Below are 16,784 nucleotides of genomic sequence, written 5' to 3' on the forward strand. Positions count from 1 at the left end.
AATTGTGCGTAAAATGCTTTTATGTGCTAAATGCTTTGTGCATAATATGCTGTTAATTGTTCGGATCTATGGTCTGTTGCCGACCGGATCTGGAAACTTTATGTGCTTAGGATTCTAAACGTACGACTACGCTATTAGAACTAGCATGTAAATGTTTCGGAGTGATAAGGACGATTTAAAACGTCTCTCCTAAATAAAGATCTAAATTCACCTTATTCGGTGTATAGATCAAGATGGCAAGGACCCGTAGCGGAAACGTAAACGCAAATGGGAACAGACACCAACCCCCCGTGATCGAGCAAATACCAGTTGTGGAAGCCGCTGCCGGACCAATAACGATGGCCGGAGTGCAAGCGATGATCCAGGCTATGTTGGATCGTCAAATGGAGGAAACTAGACGTTTGCTCCAGCAAAATCGAGAGGAAGGCACTATTCAAATCGAACAGCCCGAGTTGAACAAAGGGCAGACTGAGGAAGGAGACTACAGTGGAACTGTTGGTCAAGTCAACCAACCAATAGTTCAAGAAAATAACCAAGATGACGGATTCGAGAGAAATGGATGCAAGTACAAGGATTTTCAGACTTGCAAGCCATCGACTTTCACGGGAAAGGAAGATCCAATCGGAGTCATGGATTGGATCTCGGAGATGGAGTTAGCTTTCATGACATGCGGTTGCAGAGGAAAGCTACATACCACATTTGCAGTACGTCAGTTTCGAGGAGGCGCTGTACGTTGGTGGAATACCTTGGGGAAGACTTTAAGCCCCAACAAGCCCCTGCAACTGACATGGGCAGAATTTCTGGTGCAATTCAAACGAAAATACTGCTCGGCTCAAAACCTGTTAGAGTTAGAGAACCAGTTTCTAACCTTGAAGAAGGGAAGCATGTCAATCGATGAATACACGAACAACTTCACAGAAAAGATGGAGTTTGCCTTGCGTCTTGTTCCGGATGAGCTGACGAAAATTGATAAGTACGCAAAGGGACTTCCATGGGAGTACGCGGTGCCAGTACGTCAGGCACCTACTTTGGAGGCAGCTATCTGGGCTGCCAAGTCTGTGGAGGACATGATTAAGGGAAGAGCTGCCAGCAAAATCGAGGTTGGCGAGAAGAGGAAATTTGAAGGGTCTGCTAAACCCAACAAAAAGAAGAGCAAGTTCGGTTCAAAAAAATTCGGGGGAGGAAACGAATTTAAATGGTGCGAGAAGTGCAAGAAGAAGCACTCGGGAAAATGTGGCGATGAAGTAACCTGCTACAAGTGTGGGAAAACAGGGCACTATGCCAATGAGTGCACCACCAACAAGAAGGTGTGCTACGAGTGTCGTGAAGAAGGGCATATTGCTAAGGATTGCCCAAGGAAGAAAGATGCGGGAAGGCCCAACATACCACCAAAGCCAAAGGCGAGAGCCTTTCAGATGACGCTCGAGGCTGCGAAGGAGGCAGCAGACGTCGCTTCAGGTACCTTTCTTGTAAATGGTTTGCCTGCAAATATACTATTTGATTCCGGAGCCAATTACTCCTTTGTGTCGCATAAATTTGGTGGAAGATTAGCATTGCCTGTAGAAAAACTAGATAATGCTCTGATTGTAGAAGTTGCCAGTGGCAAACTCGTACCTGTTAGTAATCGTATTAGGAACATCGTCATTGACCTAAACGGAAACGAATTCCATGAGGAACTATTACCCATAGAGTTAAACGGTTTCGACATCGTTTTGGGTATGGATTGGCTTAGCGCCAACGATGTCGAGATATTATGCCAAAAGAAGATAGTTACGATAAACCCACCCGGAAAGGAATCATTTATGGTGTACGGGGACAAACGCAGAGTAACTTCTGGAATCATCTCCCTGATGAAAGCCAGGAAATGTTTGTCCAAAGGATGTGCATCATACTTGGCATTCGTAATCGATGCTAAGAAAGAAAAGAAAGAGGTGCAGAATATACCGGTTGTGTGCGATTATCCGGAAGTCTTTCCCAAAGATCTTCCCGGATTACCACCTGATAGACAAGTGGAGTTTCGTATAGACTTGTTACCAGGAACAACACCGATAGCAAAGCCACCTTACCGACTAGCACCGACGGAGATGAAGGAGCTCATGACACAACTTCAGGAGTTGTTGGACAGCGGATTCATTCGACCTAGTTCATCACCCTGGGGAGCTCCGGTGTTATTCGTGAAGAAGAAGGACGGAAGCATGAGGATGTGCATAGACTACCGAGAGCTGAATAAGGCAACGGTGAAGAACAAGTATCCATTGCCGAGGATTGATGACCTATTCGATCAGCTGCAAGGTTCGAGCTACTTCTCAAAGATCGATCTTAGGTCAGGATATCATCAGCTGAAGGTGAGAGAGCAGGATATTGAGAAGACTGCATTCAGAACAAGATATGGACACTACGAGTTCTTGGTTATGTCATTCGGACTAACCAATGCTCCCGCAGCATTCATGGATTTGATGAATAGGGTTTGTAAACCATTCCTCGATAAATCTGTGATAGTGTTCATCGACGACATTCTTATTTACTCGAAAAGCCAGGAGGAGCATGACAAGCATCTACGAGAAGTGTTGGAGGTGTTAAAGAAGGAGAAGCTTTTTGCGAAGTTCTCCAAATGCGACTTCTGGATACGGGAAGTCCAATTCTTGGGTCATATTGTTAACCAAGAAGGAATAATGGTTGACCCCGCCAAGATCGAGGCTGTAATGAAGTGGGAACGTCCGAAGAGTCCCACGGAGGTTCGAAGCTTTCTAGGATTAGCCGGATATTACCGACGATTTATCCAAGGCTTTTCTTCGATAGCTGCTCCATTAACAGCTTTGACCCATAAAGGAGCTACGTATACATGGAGTGAGAAACACGATGAGGCGTTCGAGAAGCTAAAGAAGAAGTTATGTGAAGCACCGATACTTTCTCTACCCGATGGAGTTGAAGATTTCGCGGTTTATAGTGATGCATCTGGAGTCGGGTTGGGTTGTGTTCTGACCCAAAGAGAAAAGGTGATAGCATACGCATCTCGACAATTGAAAGAGCACGAAAAGAACTACCCCACTCATGATCTGGAGTTGGCAGCGGTAGTATTTGCCTTAAAGATATGGAGGCATTACCTCTATGGCACGAAGTGTAAGCTCTTCACTGATCATAAGAGTCTCCAGTATCTCTTTAATCAGAAGGAGTTGAACATGAGGCAACGACGCTGGCTAGAGCTTCTCAAGGACTATGACTGTGAGATACTTTACCACCCAGGTAAAGCAAATATTGTTGCTGATGCTCTCAGTCGGAAAGTCAATCTTGAAAGAAAAAGGCCAAGAGCGTTAAGAATTGAAGTCGTCTCGACGATTGTGGAAAGTATCAGGAAAGCTCAAGAAGAAGCCTTAGAAAAGAATGACCGAAAGGAAGAACGTTTGGGAAAAACGTTAGTGTTCGGTACAAACAGTCGAGGACTGAAGGTATTCCAAGATCGAATCTGGGTACCTAAGATGGGAGGAATAAGAGATCTTCTAATGGAAGAAGCACACAAGACCATGTACTCGATTCATCCCGGTAGCACTAAAATGTATAGGGACCTAAAACCCTACTACTGGTGGCCGACGATGAAGCTCGATGTTGCGAAGTATGTGGCCGAGTGCGTAACATGCGCGAGGGTTAAGGCACAACATCAGAAACCGTATGGGAGTTTAGAACCTTTACCTGTACCCATGGGTAAATGGGAAGACATCACCATGGATTTTGTGACTAAACTGCCCAGAACGAAGAACGGACACGACATGATTTGGGTAGTCGTGGATCGTTTCACCAAGAGTGCACACTTCATAGCCGCCAACGAGAAGTGGTCTATGGATAAGCTCGCAAACGCTTACGTGAAGGAAATTGTAAGACTTCACGGTGTCCCTCTTACGATTGTGTCAGATCGTGATAGTCGTTTCACGTCAAGGTTTTGGAGGAGTCTACAAGAGGAGTTGGGTACAAAGTTGTGTTTGAGTACTGCTTACCATCCGCAAACTGATGGTCAGAGCGAAAGAACAATTCAGACGCTGGAAGATATGTTGAGAGCATGTACCCTCGAATTCCAAGGGAATTGGGACGAGCACTTACCTCTGGTAGAATTTTCCTACAACAATAGTTTTCACTCGAGCATCAAGATGGCACCTTATCAGGCCTTGTATGGACAGAAGTGTCGTACGCCGTCTTGTTGGCTTGAAGCCGGAGAGAAGCAGTTTATGGGCCCCGAGATAGTCCATGAGACTGCTGAGAAATTGAAGGTGATTAGGGAAAAAATGTTAGCAGCTCAGGATCGTCAGAAGAGCTATGCTGACAAGAAAAGACGACCGATAACCTTCGAAGTTGGGGATTCCGTTTTACTTAAAGTCTCACCGTGGAAGGGACTTATACGATTTGGGAAACGAGGAAAGTTGAGTCCAAGGTTTATTGGACCGTTCAAAGTTCTTCAGAAGATTGGGAACCAAGCTTACAAGCTAGAATTGCCCGAAGAACTCAATGGTATTCATAACACCTTCCATGTGTGTTATTTGAGGAAATTCATGGGAGATGTTCCCGACATAATTCCAATCTCGGAATTAAGGATGGATGAGAATAAAAGGCTGATCGAAGAGCCTGAGGCAATTATTGACCGTAAGACTAAGAAGCTACGACGCAAGATGGTCAACTTGGTGCTAGTCCGATGGAAACATTCGAATGGGCCGAATCTCACTTGGGAAACAGAGGATGACATGATGAGTCGCTATCCACATCTGTTTGCTGATGCATGATTCCGGGACGGAATCATCCTAAGGGGGAGAGAATTGTAACGCCCGGGTTTTCAGGGCTAAGCATTTTTGTCAATGTAATAGTCTAGGTCAACTATTGTAACTCTTTTTGAAGTAATAAATATAAAATATTTGAGTATTATGTGAATTATGTGTGTTTATGTGTTTATTATTTAATTATAAATGTATAATTAATAAAGAATAAAAATGAGCGTCAAAATTAAAGTGTGAGATAATCCTGATATCTCTACATAAAGTTGTAGAATACGTCTCAAGGTTTCCGTACATATAAAGAATGCCGAAATCCGAGCTATAACGAAGAAGTTATGGCCCGCCGAAGTTTTACGGCAAAACCGGCACGACACCGGGAGACGTAAATAGTGAATTTACGATAGAAGACTTTTTAGCCTTATCAATCTAAACAAAAGTCGTAGAATATGTTAAACTAAGAACATCGATAAAAAGAACGCCCAAATCTGACTTCGTATGAAGAAGTTATGATTTTTCTAAGATTCGGCTTAGCAGTGCACGGCCTGAAACTCGAATTTTAGTTCGAGCGGTTTTTGGCTTACGCAACGTAAATGAGAGTTGAAGATCTCATTAATAGGAAATCAACGGTAAAAAGACAGACAAAAACAGAGTCCGTATGTAGAAGTTATTAATTTTACGCAGACGTTTAACAGTATAATCTCCTTGTACTGTTAAATTTAAGATCGATCGAGAATTGGCTGACGGTGTCAAAATGAAAGTTGTAGATCTTATTATTACCTACGCGTGGATATAAAGAACGTCAAAAACGGAGGTCGTATGTGAAAGTTACGGATTTTAGAAGTCGGAAGTGTGCTGTGCGAAAATGGGTGATGTGGCACAATCTTGGCCATTGCTTTCTCCCCAAGGCTTGCCACCACATGGTGACATGTGGCACCAAGTTCAGCCACATTTCACCCTATAAATACCACCTCTCCCACCCTCATTTTCTTCACACCTTTCCCATTCTTTCTTCTCTTTACTCTCTCTCTCTCTCTAGAACCTCTCTCTAGCCCCGAAATCCCCCGAAAAGCCTAGGGAACCTCCCTAGCACGAGGCGGAAGCCCCGGAGTGCTCGAAGGCTCCGAGAAGAAGAGCTTTTCGGCTCGGGAACGCTGCTCCAAGCAAAGCCCGGTTTTCTATAAAACCCGATGTAAGTGAGCTACGCCTACGCTATTTTTAATATAGTTTTTATTTAATTATAGTAACGTTATTAGGAACTTATAATAAATACTTGGGCTATTATTATGGGTTATATAAGTATTTTTTTTACGCTTATATAATAATAATAATAATAATAGCTAGACTATTAATTAGTCTCGACGAATAATAAACTAAACTCTAGTGGTAATAATACTAGGTTTCGTCGAAGAAAATTCTTTTTAAGAAGCGAAGCGCTGTCTGAGTTCGGAATCACCACCTTTTCAGGTGAGTGCATATTTACTTTCAACTTACACATAGATATAAAGTATTTGATATAAATTACGTGCTATTTGTGCATATTATCTGAATACTTGCTATCTATGCTGGATGAACGTTTTATACATGTTTTCAAAGATTTAAACTGTATATGTATTTTATATCTACAAAATGTGTTGGGTAAAACATGGGTAGATGTAATAGTTGCTGTGTGACAAAATAAAATAATGAGAGGCCTCGTTATAGATGTTATTGATGATCCAGTCATCTAGCGGAGTATAGATGACGACCACGGACTATTCTAGACAGTCCAGTGGAACACTAGCAGGCTCGCAACCTGTAGGTGTTTATTTGAACTGTGTGCTCACCAGATGTACTCCATCCCCCACATGGTTGCCTATTAGGACATTTATTGCTGAGTAATCCCCTTAGTAGTAGTGTCCGTCCCGATGATGATCCTTAGGCTAGGTCCCTTATGATAGGTGTTTAGGGACGTAAAGTGAGGATAATGGGAACGGGTAATCGGGTTATTGTTGATTGATGAAATTAATAAACTATTTATTGTGGGTTGAAAACCCTATGTGCTCACCAGGCTCCCAAGCCTGACCCACTCAGTTTTATGTATTACAGGTAGTGGCGCTTGAGCATATATACGATGTTTGGACGAGGGATTACGGATATAGGCCTGTAGATATGAAATAATGTAGTAAGGCTTGTATTGTACTGTTTATGCTTTTGATCTGTACGAACATGACATCCCGAGTCTTTTAATGAAATACATTTCTATGGAAATGCTTTTGATAAATCTTTATCATATTATTGTTTTGGGACAAATTCCGCAACACTTTTATTTAAAATGTTACTCTGATTTTTAAACAAAGCATAAACAAACCGGTCTTTTCTGGCCGTGATTTTGGGGATGTCACAACGGAGTTGTCTTGGTTGTGGCATCATTGGAGCATGAATCCCCTAACAGTCGACAAGTCACTGACAAAGGTTGGAGTGAAGCTAAAAACAAAATGTGTATGTGTGTGTGTGTGGGGGGGGGGGGGGAGTTGCAGGTTTCAGAACGAGGAATGAGAGGTTAGGTTATCGGGTTTTTCTGATAAATTAACCTTACACATGTGATGTAGAAGCTTCGTATTGTGAAATGAGTTTGAGACAAATAGATTAAATTAAATTAAAATATAAAATCAATTGCTTGACCATCAACAACTTCATCTGACCATTTTCGATCGGTTCCTGCATACTATCATTTTTTATCAGTTCACTGAGCAATAACCAAATTCTCTTGCTTCTTTCTGCTATTGTTTCTTTTTCTTTACGATCGATCCATAATAAAAGGGCTAAGCTCCAAAGTGTTTTCCTTCCGATATATGCTCGTCAGAATCATATCCCCAACCTAATTTGGCTGTTCCACCTTCGAACTACCGAATGGTTATGGATTCTACATTTCTGATTCAAGTATGTCTATACTGTTAATAAGCATAAATATATTTCAGAAGATTGGTACCTCCACACTATCATTGTTTCTTTTTCTGCACTTTTGATCAGCATATTTTTTTCTCCGGAACAGGAACATCGTCTTCCAGACCTGAAAATGGATATTGCATTGATCCGATCGTCTTCTCCGACCACCCCTCTATAAACCGTATAATTTCAGAAGATTGGTTTGTTCAATGGAGGTTCATCTTTGTTTCCAGGAACATCAATGATGTTAATCAGACAATGAAGCACCTAACAGAGCATCTGATTGAACTGGGAAAATCCATATATATCTATATATATATATATATATATATATATATATATATATATATATATATATATATATATATATATATATATATAGATAGATATATCTATCTATCTATATATATATATATATATATATATATATATATATATATATATAGATAGATATCTATCTATCTATATATATATATATATATATATATATATAGACCTCTTGCATATTAAATTTCATTTTTAATAAGACAAAACATCATAAATGGTCTCTAGGGTGGTGAAATGACGGAGATAACATTCATTTAACAGACAAAAAATTGACCGATGAGTGAGAAATAAAGACCAAATATCAAAAATTATGATAGCATAGGGATCATGTGTGAGGTTTTTTGAATTTAAAGAACTAACATCAAAATTTCTTGAAAACACTGTTTATATGTTTATCATAAATTCAATGTTTTAGTAGTTTATACTATTTTTATCGTACTTTTTAATGATACGTAGTTGTTGACCATAATTTGTAGAATCAAATGTTAAGGATATATTCGGGTATTTCCCCCAAATTTACCTGTCGCTAGACTCCTACCAAACACAGCAAACGCCAAACAGACGTAGTTGCAGGGCGACCGCAAAATTTACAGTTTCTTTGCGAGAAAATTTTGGGTTCGTTTCTTCTACCTATAAATCTCGATCGTCTGTTTTTTTATCTGGTCAACGCAATCTCAACATTGTTTGAATCCTTTTGAGGTCTTTATCTAGGTTTGAATTTCTTAGCTCCTTTTTTTTTTCTTTCAATGGATTGTTCTTCTATTCAAGATTCATAGGAATCGTAAGTTGGATTTGTATGTGTTTAATATATGTCTATGTGATTGATTCAACCTAGTTGTCTTTGATTTCGCAATTCGTTTCGCTATCCTTAAAAATGAATACTATTTTGATGAATATAGATTTGTATGCAGCTCCTATTAGTTTTAGGGTTCCTTAACTCCCTTCCTCTTGTTTCATGATTCATGAGTAATTGCATTAGGTAAAAAAAAAAAGTAATGGAAATGCCTTATTGCAATTTACATATTACTCTTTAGGGTTCCATTTATATGTTTCAAGAAGAAACAGATTTGCTAGGTTTAGATCATATTACTATATCCATGGATGGATAATTAGGTAATTTTACATTCATCTAGATAATTATAATCACTTTTTTTCTTATAGAAACTCCATAAATGATTCTCGTATTCTTTAAATTTTAAACATAAACAATGCGAAAATCATAATCATAATGAGTTTTTGTACTATTGACATCAATCAATGTATGTCAAACACTGAACAACCTCTTATGTCATTAGTAAACTGTATATTGCAGGGGGGAGAAGATATGGATGTAAAACCTACAGTTGCCTTAAGGGCTATACTAGTTGGATGTATAGCTGCAGTTGCTAAGATAGCAGGAGCTGCAAAAGCTGCTGGTGGTGTAAAGCTTGGTGCAGCTGCGGTTGCAGTCACAGCTGCTGCTGGGGCCACCATGACAGGATCAAAGCAAGATGCTAACCAATCATCCAAATGAATGAAGTTTTGTTTTTGTACAATTAGGTTAGTAGGATGGATTTTTGAATAATCTAGTCAAGGTGTCTTTCCACCATACAATTCTAAAACGATTATAGTTCTCGGGTGAATTGGGAACTAAAATTTGTAGAATGTTAGTTTTACTTTGGTATAAACTATAAAGATGCATGAAGTTTTGTTTTTAAACTATCATGGTTAAACAAATTGGGGTAAGATGATGTTTCTTTTTTGTCTTGGTGAAAGAAACCATATTCATGGAAGAAATGATACTTGTTTATCTTGATCTTTGTTCTTTTTGATGTTATTACCTTTTTACCCCCCACTTAAAGCTTCTATCCACATACAAACTAAAACTTTATAGACTGTGTCATTAACTTGGAGGTACACCTTAGCAAACTGAATATTCAAATCAACATCGGTGGGTCCCTATTAGGCCTGGCTATGGAGCGGGTTTTGACCCTGATCCGATCCAAACCCTTAATAATTATACGGGTTTGGAGCATAGTTTTTGATCCGTTTATCCGTTAACGACCCGTATCCGCTAACTTTTTTATTAAAATGGTCGGGTATGGATCATCACTGATCCGTTCCATTTATAACCCGCCTCATATAAATTTTAGAATTATATATTTATATTTTATACTGCCTAAATTTTACTTTAAATTACAATCAAAAGTCCAAAGAGAAAAGGCCGAAGACTAAACTATTTATACATAGGACTCAAGGACTCAACTTTTAGACTTTCAGTCTTCTCCCAAGAATCATGATGTTATTTCATTTATATTTCATCATGTAATCACCAATTTCATTTATAAATCAATAAATTCATTTATCAATTGGAAGAAAGTTTGTAATTGTTATTCTTTATCAATACAATCGAGGGTCAAAAACCAATTGAAAGTAACTACAATAATGATTTTAATTCCAATCGAAAGTCTTTGAGTACATAATGTGTTTTCTAAATCAACATTTGTTTTATTTAACAAATGTGATTTTATGATTTAAGTACAATATGTTTGATTATTCAAAAAACCTACGGGTTACGAGGCGGGTTTGAATATCTGTTGATTCGGTGGATAAGGGTATGAGTTGGATTATTCAAAACTCTGCGGGTTATGGAGCGGGTTTGGATCAGGTTTTGAAATTTGTTAAAAGGGTTTGGATCAATGTCGATTCGCTCCAAACCCGCCCCATTGTCAGGTCTAGTCCCTATCTAATATTTGGCTACGATTCTATCAACTTTAACAAGTCATTGAAATGTACTGAATTTTCCAAAAGTTTGTAATTATGGCCTTTTAAAATCAACTTGTCACAAACAGTTGTAGTTGAAGTATATGTTTCACGTCCATAAAGCCATTACAATGATTATTGTTATACTTAAATGGAACCAATACTTGTAAAATGATGTGAAGATTAAATTTTAAAATCTAAATTAATATAATAAACTTTAGCAATATGAAAATATAGTCACCAAATCACCATTGCTTCAATTCTAAATAGGAAGGTTTGGACTCATTTGCAAATGAGAATCAGTGTTTTCTCATTAAAATAAGTCATATAATGGATGGGGATACTCATCCATATTTTTCAGAAAGCTTTGTATCTAATAGTAAAAGATTTCACATATCGATATGTTGTTCAGAAAGCTTTTACGCATCCCCCTCATCGTCCTAATAGTTCTATTCCTTTTCATTTGGCTTATCCAGCATGCCAACATGATAACATTATAAAAATGTTTCATATTTTTTGCACCATTATCTTATCATGACTTTTCGATCAGTACAGTAAATGGCCCAAACATATTGCTACCAACTTTCTTGGTTAGGTTGGTGACATTTTAGTTGGTTTTGTTTGACACAAACTTGACAGCATTACTATAATACGACAAGATGGACAAAAAATGGTTTTACATTTCCAAGTTTTTATTATATAGGTTATGGTTTAACAAGTTTCAAAGCACCTCGGATATACACTTACAGTGTTATGCATATAATTGGTGATAGTGATGTTAAATATTTTGTAAGTGTTGTTATTAGTTTCTCTTTGAAAGCAATGACATTTGTTGTTAATTATGTTATTATTAATTATGTTAGTTTCTCTTTGAAGACTTGGCAGAGTACAGAACACCAGAAAGAGGAGGAAATGAGTATACTTTTTTGTGGAAAGAAAGGTAGGCATGCTGCTTATGATGAACATGTATACAAGGATGCTATGATTATAAAAGTTTGTTGATGTCGTAGGAAAATTATGAAGGTGGACTTCAATACGAATCATTTTTTAGCACAACCATTCCGATAAGGACAACTACAGGTCCTACTAATCTTGATGATGATCATGAACCTAAAACTTCTTAATAGTTTTTTTCAGGGGAATACGTTGCCAACTACTTAACAATGAAGATCGTACCACTGAGAGAATTTTTACAAGTCTTTGATGCATATAAGAGCAATCTACAATCAAAAATCCGAAATAACCTCATTTCAAAAATGATTTGTCATTTCAGAAGACAACAAAAAGTTTGGTCAAACTAAAATTCTCTACAACAATGTGGCCATTTTTGCGATCAACCCAAAAAACAAATGAAGATAACTTTATGATAATTAATTAAGGATCAACTTTATAATAAAAAATCAAGTACACTAGACGACTAAGAAATCAATGAACTTAGCATTGCAGCATGTTCCACAACATAAATCCAACACGAAAATAAACTCATCATAACACTATTAAAAAGCCACACTAGCATTTGCTCGACACCAACACAAAAAATGTTACAACCCTAAAGGATGCCAAGCAACAATTGCAAAAAACACGGCAATCCTAAAACATATAACTTTTTAGTTTTTTTTTTTAATGTACCTTGAGATAATTTAATATGCCAAACTAAAACCAACAAAAACAACTCCCAACACAATGCCAAAAATAATCCAATCCAAATTGAGAATCAAATCAATCAAAATCTACTGTTGCTTGCACTCAGGAGGTTGTTCACCCTGTGCACCACCAGCAGCTCCACCCTTCTGCAGAGTTCATAACCCACTCATAAAATCAAATCTCCATAAAACCAAACAAAACTAATTTCACTATAAAAACATGTATATATGACTTCATCTTACCTTGTGTCCAGATGACTGCAAGATTTCATCAAACAAAAAGCATTAATTAGCAATGTTCTACAACTTGAAAGATAAAAGAATACTATTTACAAAGTTTAAGAAAATGTCACCTTCTTTTTGGGCTTGTTATCTTCTTCTTCCTCATCATCATCATCATCATCATCATCTTCCTCATCCTCTTCATCTTCTTCATCATCATCATCTTCTTCCTCATCTTCATCATCCTCATCATCAATTCCTTCAAACTCATCATCTTGTGCAGCCTCACCCGTATACCACGAGACAGCATGCGGGATAATTTTGTCTCGTATAGTTGAACTGCACAACAATTAGTCAATTAGAATACATCTAAAAAGTCAACTTCCAACTTTAAATTTCACAAGTCAAACCAATAATAATAATAATAATAATAATAATCATAATAATACTCACCCAATGTCATAGTCTTGCTCCATTTGGTTTTGAAGTTCTTCGGCCTACAAACAATACTCAAAACAATTAAAACAAGAATTTAACAGCTTTAATATTTTAATCTTTAATTGAAATTGAAATCTTAGTATCTTACCACTTCCTCATCAATATCATCTTCATCTTCAGGGACTTGTGGGGGGCTAAAAAAGTTGAAAAAGCTTTCACAATTTTCAGTCTTTGTTATAGGTTTAGCATTCTTGGAACCCTTTTTAGGTTTCTTTTTTAGGATCTTTTGAGTCAAACATTTTCCAGGCAACCATTCAATGTCTGTCCCTATTGCTTTCTCTAATATAGGCTCATCATCATCAATCATATGGTATATTTTTGTCAAAACAGAGTTTTTAAAAAACGGGTTTGTATCAAAATAGAAGTCAAGTTTGAAACCCTTGGGATCATCAATTCGACACCACTTGATATCCTTCAGATATTTGAGTGCTTCTTCATCTCGCTCAGAAATCTTGTGGAAAACAATAAGATCAAAATCAGTAAACTCAAGAAATAAAAATGTATTTTTAGTACAAAGATCTGATAGAAGTTCGGGTTTTTAAAAGGTTTGTGTACCTCTTCTGCTAAAATTTCATGTGTCTTCATTGCAGTTACCCAGAAATTAGGCACACCCTTCTCTGAAAATATTGTTCAAAACTAGATTTTTAGAGAAAGAAAAAGCAATGACAATCTAACTAAATTAAAACAATAAAATAAACTATGATACCTTCTTTAGCTTTATCATCTGTCTGGTCCATTGAATCTTCACCCTTCACTCCATCAACCTCAACAACACCATTCACTATATCATATCTCTGCAATTACAATATGAAACAGCCTTTCATGTTAATTACCTATCTATTCAATCCAATTCAAAGAGAGAGTAAGATAAGCTACATATTCTATATCCAATCTATATCATAAAGAGAAAGAATAATTATGGGATAACTGAATATGCAAGTTGTTGTATTCAAGTTTCTTCACCTTTGAATATAGTGGTTCATATAGCTTTTGGTATTTTGCTTCTAGGGCTGCTCTCTCTTCGAAAAACTTTGCCTCTATCTCATCATGTTGAGCCTGTGGATTAGAAAAAGTATTAATAGGTATAAGAGAAGTAAAAACACCCCACATCCACTACAATGAAGATGATGCAGTAAAATGAGAAGAATTACAATAAAAATCATGCACTTATGTATGGTTAATCAAAGTGCCATACAATTAACTGGAATTGAGGAAAGCGTTTAATTTAATCCATGTATGCTAAATTAAAATATCTACTACTCAAAATAACACCTGTTAGTATTCAAGTTTTGACCATCTACAAAATAATATCTTATTAACATAAACAAAAAAAATGATAAAGACTTGAAGCCTTAAAATAAATTTTGTTTGTTTATAGGTAGATAGTTACAATATAATAATCAAAACAGGTAGTAGGTAACTAACATTAAAGACTATATCAGTCCAACTATATTTAATATACTAAACCGTACTGCTTAATCCCTGCTTAACCAATTAAATGCTAACAACTTTCAAAACATTTTCTAGAATTTTAAAAAAATGCAAGAAATATCATTCAAATTTGTTGATTTAAGTCTTCATTAATGTTGACCTTCAACTTTCAAGACAACCATATAAAGGATCACCTTTCCTCTGGATAACCCTTCCGTTTAAAGTGCTTCTAAATATATGTAACTAACACATACGTGCTACAATCAACAACTCTGCGACCATAACTTTTGATGATTGAAATCAAACAACTTTCGAAATAAGCACAAGCAAACTAAATCCAGAATAACAAAATGATACAAGAACTTCAAACGTTAATTGCTTGACACCAATTAATCATAGTGGATCTTACAACAACAAATCTAATTAATAATCAATAATTTACTAATTATCCTTTACCTGAATGCCTTGCAGAACCTCAACTCTCTTCCTGACTACCGGGGTCAAATTCTCAAGAACATCAGAGTGCTCTCCCGATAGGTTTTGTAGTTTATGCTGTAAACAAAACGCATACATACATTCAGCATATTATATAATACAAATCATATAACGGTATATATATTTAAACGATAATCACCAACCTTCAGAGCGTTGACAAGCCCAGCACGATCTCCTGCACTAAGAGCTGCACGAGCGACCAAATATCGATTTTAAAAGTTTATAATTTATACAAATAAGTCCGCAAAAATCATGATTTAGGGTTCCAGGATGAGTAAATAAACGTACCTGCAGCAGCCGCCGCCGGTAGGGAGGCGCCGATATCGGACATGTCCAACGTTTCCTTCTTGTTGTTGCCCATGGCGGACGATTGTGCGTTAGGAATCCCTGAAGAAAACCCTAGAAAGGAGAAAGGAGGTGGAAGGGAAATAAAGGGAGGGAAAGCTGAGGTCTGAGATAAATAGGTCTTTTTTTCGACCTAATAGAAGCGAATGTAATTCACGCGCACGATTTGTAGCGTGAGGTGTTTCGGCCGATTACTTTTACCGAACGAAGCATGGCATCTTTGTGTTGAAGCGAATTACCGAATGTTTTTCTTTTTTTTTTTACTTATCCTTTATATATTTTATAGTATATCTAATTGGAAAATATTATATCCGAATAATTCTTTGAGTGTTTAAAAAGTAAATTGATATAACTTTTGGAATATGTGTCTTATCAATCTCGACTATCTAAATATATTGATTTAACTGTCTTGTTTCATGCAACGCTATCTCGAATCAAAGGATACAACTCAATATTAATCTTTAGTAATTAAGATATATATATATATATATATATATATATATATATATATATATATATATATATATATATATATATATAAACATTGACCCGTCATAGATACATGACACGAGTTTTTGGTGAATTAGTTCTAGAAATTTGTGTCAACACGATTTTTGAGCTCCTTCTCAATCTCATTCATATCAAGTCTACTTCTTGACTATGAATCATGTCTTTGGAGGCTAATATCGGTGAATCTATTAATATGTGTAACACCCAATGTGTGATTTGGGTATTTGTTTGGTGCGTTTGTCGAGTTTTCTATAGGAGTTTTACGTGTTTTGAAGATTTTTAAGTTGTATCATCTAAGTTTGGATTATGTTTTCCACTCTTTTATTGGGGGTTTTATATTCCATAAGAAAGTAAAAGGATGGGGGAAAGCAATAGCCCTTTATTGCATTTGTTGAAAAATCTAAAAATTTGTAATTAACCGTAGGAAGCGGCGCACATTCAGTCCAATGGGCTGGTCGTTTTATTAGGGTTTTTGGAATATTTAAAGGTCATTAATCCCTAAGGGTGTATTCATTCACAACTTCCAATACCTTTAGGACAATTCTTGAGAAACCTTGGTTATCCCTCTATTAGTTTTGAGCTTCTCATCTCTCCTCTTACCCATTTTTATTGTGCTTTTGGTGATTTTTGAGTGAAGAGAATTCTTGCAATATTGTATTGAGGAGCTTTGCAACCGAAGATCTCAACCTTCATCTACCTTATGGACCTTTGTCATCTACAAAGGGCTTTTTGATGTTTCATATAACCTCCCAAAAATTCATAGTAAAATTTTCATTTTTAAAACAATAAACCATACAAACGTGTTATTCCAAAACCGATCAAAGTGAACATATTATTTAAATATCATAGTAAATATTGAAAATTGTCAATGCAACAAACTCTTGTGGATGCG

General features: G+C 36.8%; 2 protein-coding genes and 1 long non-coding RNA gene across 4 annotated transcripts; 2 read left to right on the plus strand and 1 right to left on the minus strand.

Annotated features, from left to right (window-relative positions):
• Nucleotides 1–5,621: 5,621 nt before the first annotated feature.
• LOC145068273 (uncharacterized) lies at nt 5,622–7,014 on the plus strand. The gene is made up of 3 exons (XR_013688948.1): nt 5,622–5,943; nt 6,151–6,218; nt 6,840–7,014. It is a non-coding gene; the product is annotated as an uncharacterized LOC145068273 (long non-coding RNA).
• A 1,450-nt stretch (nt 7,015–8,464) lies between these two features.
• On the plus strand, nt 8,465–9,704 carry LOC145086500 (uncharacterized). 2 transcript variants are annotated; one of them, XM_079024272.1, is made up of 2 exons: nt 8,465–8,621; nt 9,319–9,704. In XM_079024272.1, the coding sequence occupies exon 2, from the start codon at nt 9,331–9,333 to the stop codon at nt 9,517–9,519; it is 189 nt and encodes a 62-aa protein (XP_078880398.1). In that variant the 5' UTR covers nt 8,465–8,621; nt 9,319–9,330; the 3' UTR covers nt 9,520–9,704. The 2 variants fall into 2 exon arrangements, with proteins under 2 accessions (XP_078880398.1, XP_078880407.1); XM_079024281.1 differs by having other exon boundaries at nt 8,529–8,717.
• A 2,504-nt stretch (nt 9,705–12,208) lies between these two features.
• Nucleotides 12,209–15,485, minus strand: LOC145086509 (nucleosome assembly protein 1;4-like). Its single transcript, XM_079024294.1, has 11 exons — nt 15,326–15,485; nt 15,181–15,224; nt 14,999–15,094; nt 14,075–14,167; nt 13,818–13,905; nt 13,667–13,728; nt 13,200–13,562; nt 13,067–13,110; nt 12,745–12,952; nt 12,635–12,649; nt 12,209–12,538 (listed from the first exon to the last, which is right to left on the minus strand). The coding sequence occupies exons 1-11, from the start codon at nt 15,396–15,398 to the stop codon at nt 12,479–12,481; spliced, it is 1,146 nt and encodes a 381-aa protein (XP_078880420.1). The 5' UTR covers nt 15,399–15,485; the 3' UTR covers nt 12,209–12,478.
• Nucleotides 15,486–16,784: the final 1,299 nt, after the last annotated feature.

The sequence above is a fragment of the Lactuca serriola genome, chromosome 1 (assembly GCF_051521515.1).
Source record: "Lactuca serriola cultivar US96UC23 chromosome 1, Lser_US96UC23_V15, whole genome shotgun sequence".
Taxonomy (NCBI): Eukaryota; Viridiplantae; Streptophyta; class Magnoliopsida; order Asterales; family Asteraceae; genus Lactuca; species Lactuca serriola.

Bases quoted from the DNA above. Each gene is read 5' to 3' on its own strand.
- LOC145086509 (XM_079024294.1), bottom strand. From the start codon at position 15,398: ATGGGCAACAACAAGAAGGAAACGTTGGACATGTCCGATATCGGCGCC. The intron at 13,111-13,199 runs GTAAGATACTAA...TATTGTTTGTAG, and splicing joins ATGATATTGATGAGGAAGTG to GCCGAAGAACTTCAAAACCA. The intron at 12,953-13,066 runs GTGAGTATTATT...ATTGTTGTGCAG, and splicing joins GAGCAAGACTATGACATTGG to TTCAACTATACGAGACAAAA.
- LOC145086500 (XM_079024272.1), top strand. From the start codon at position 9,331: ATGGATGTAAAACCTACAGTTGCCTTAAGGGCTATACTAGTTGGATGT.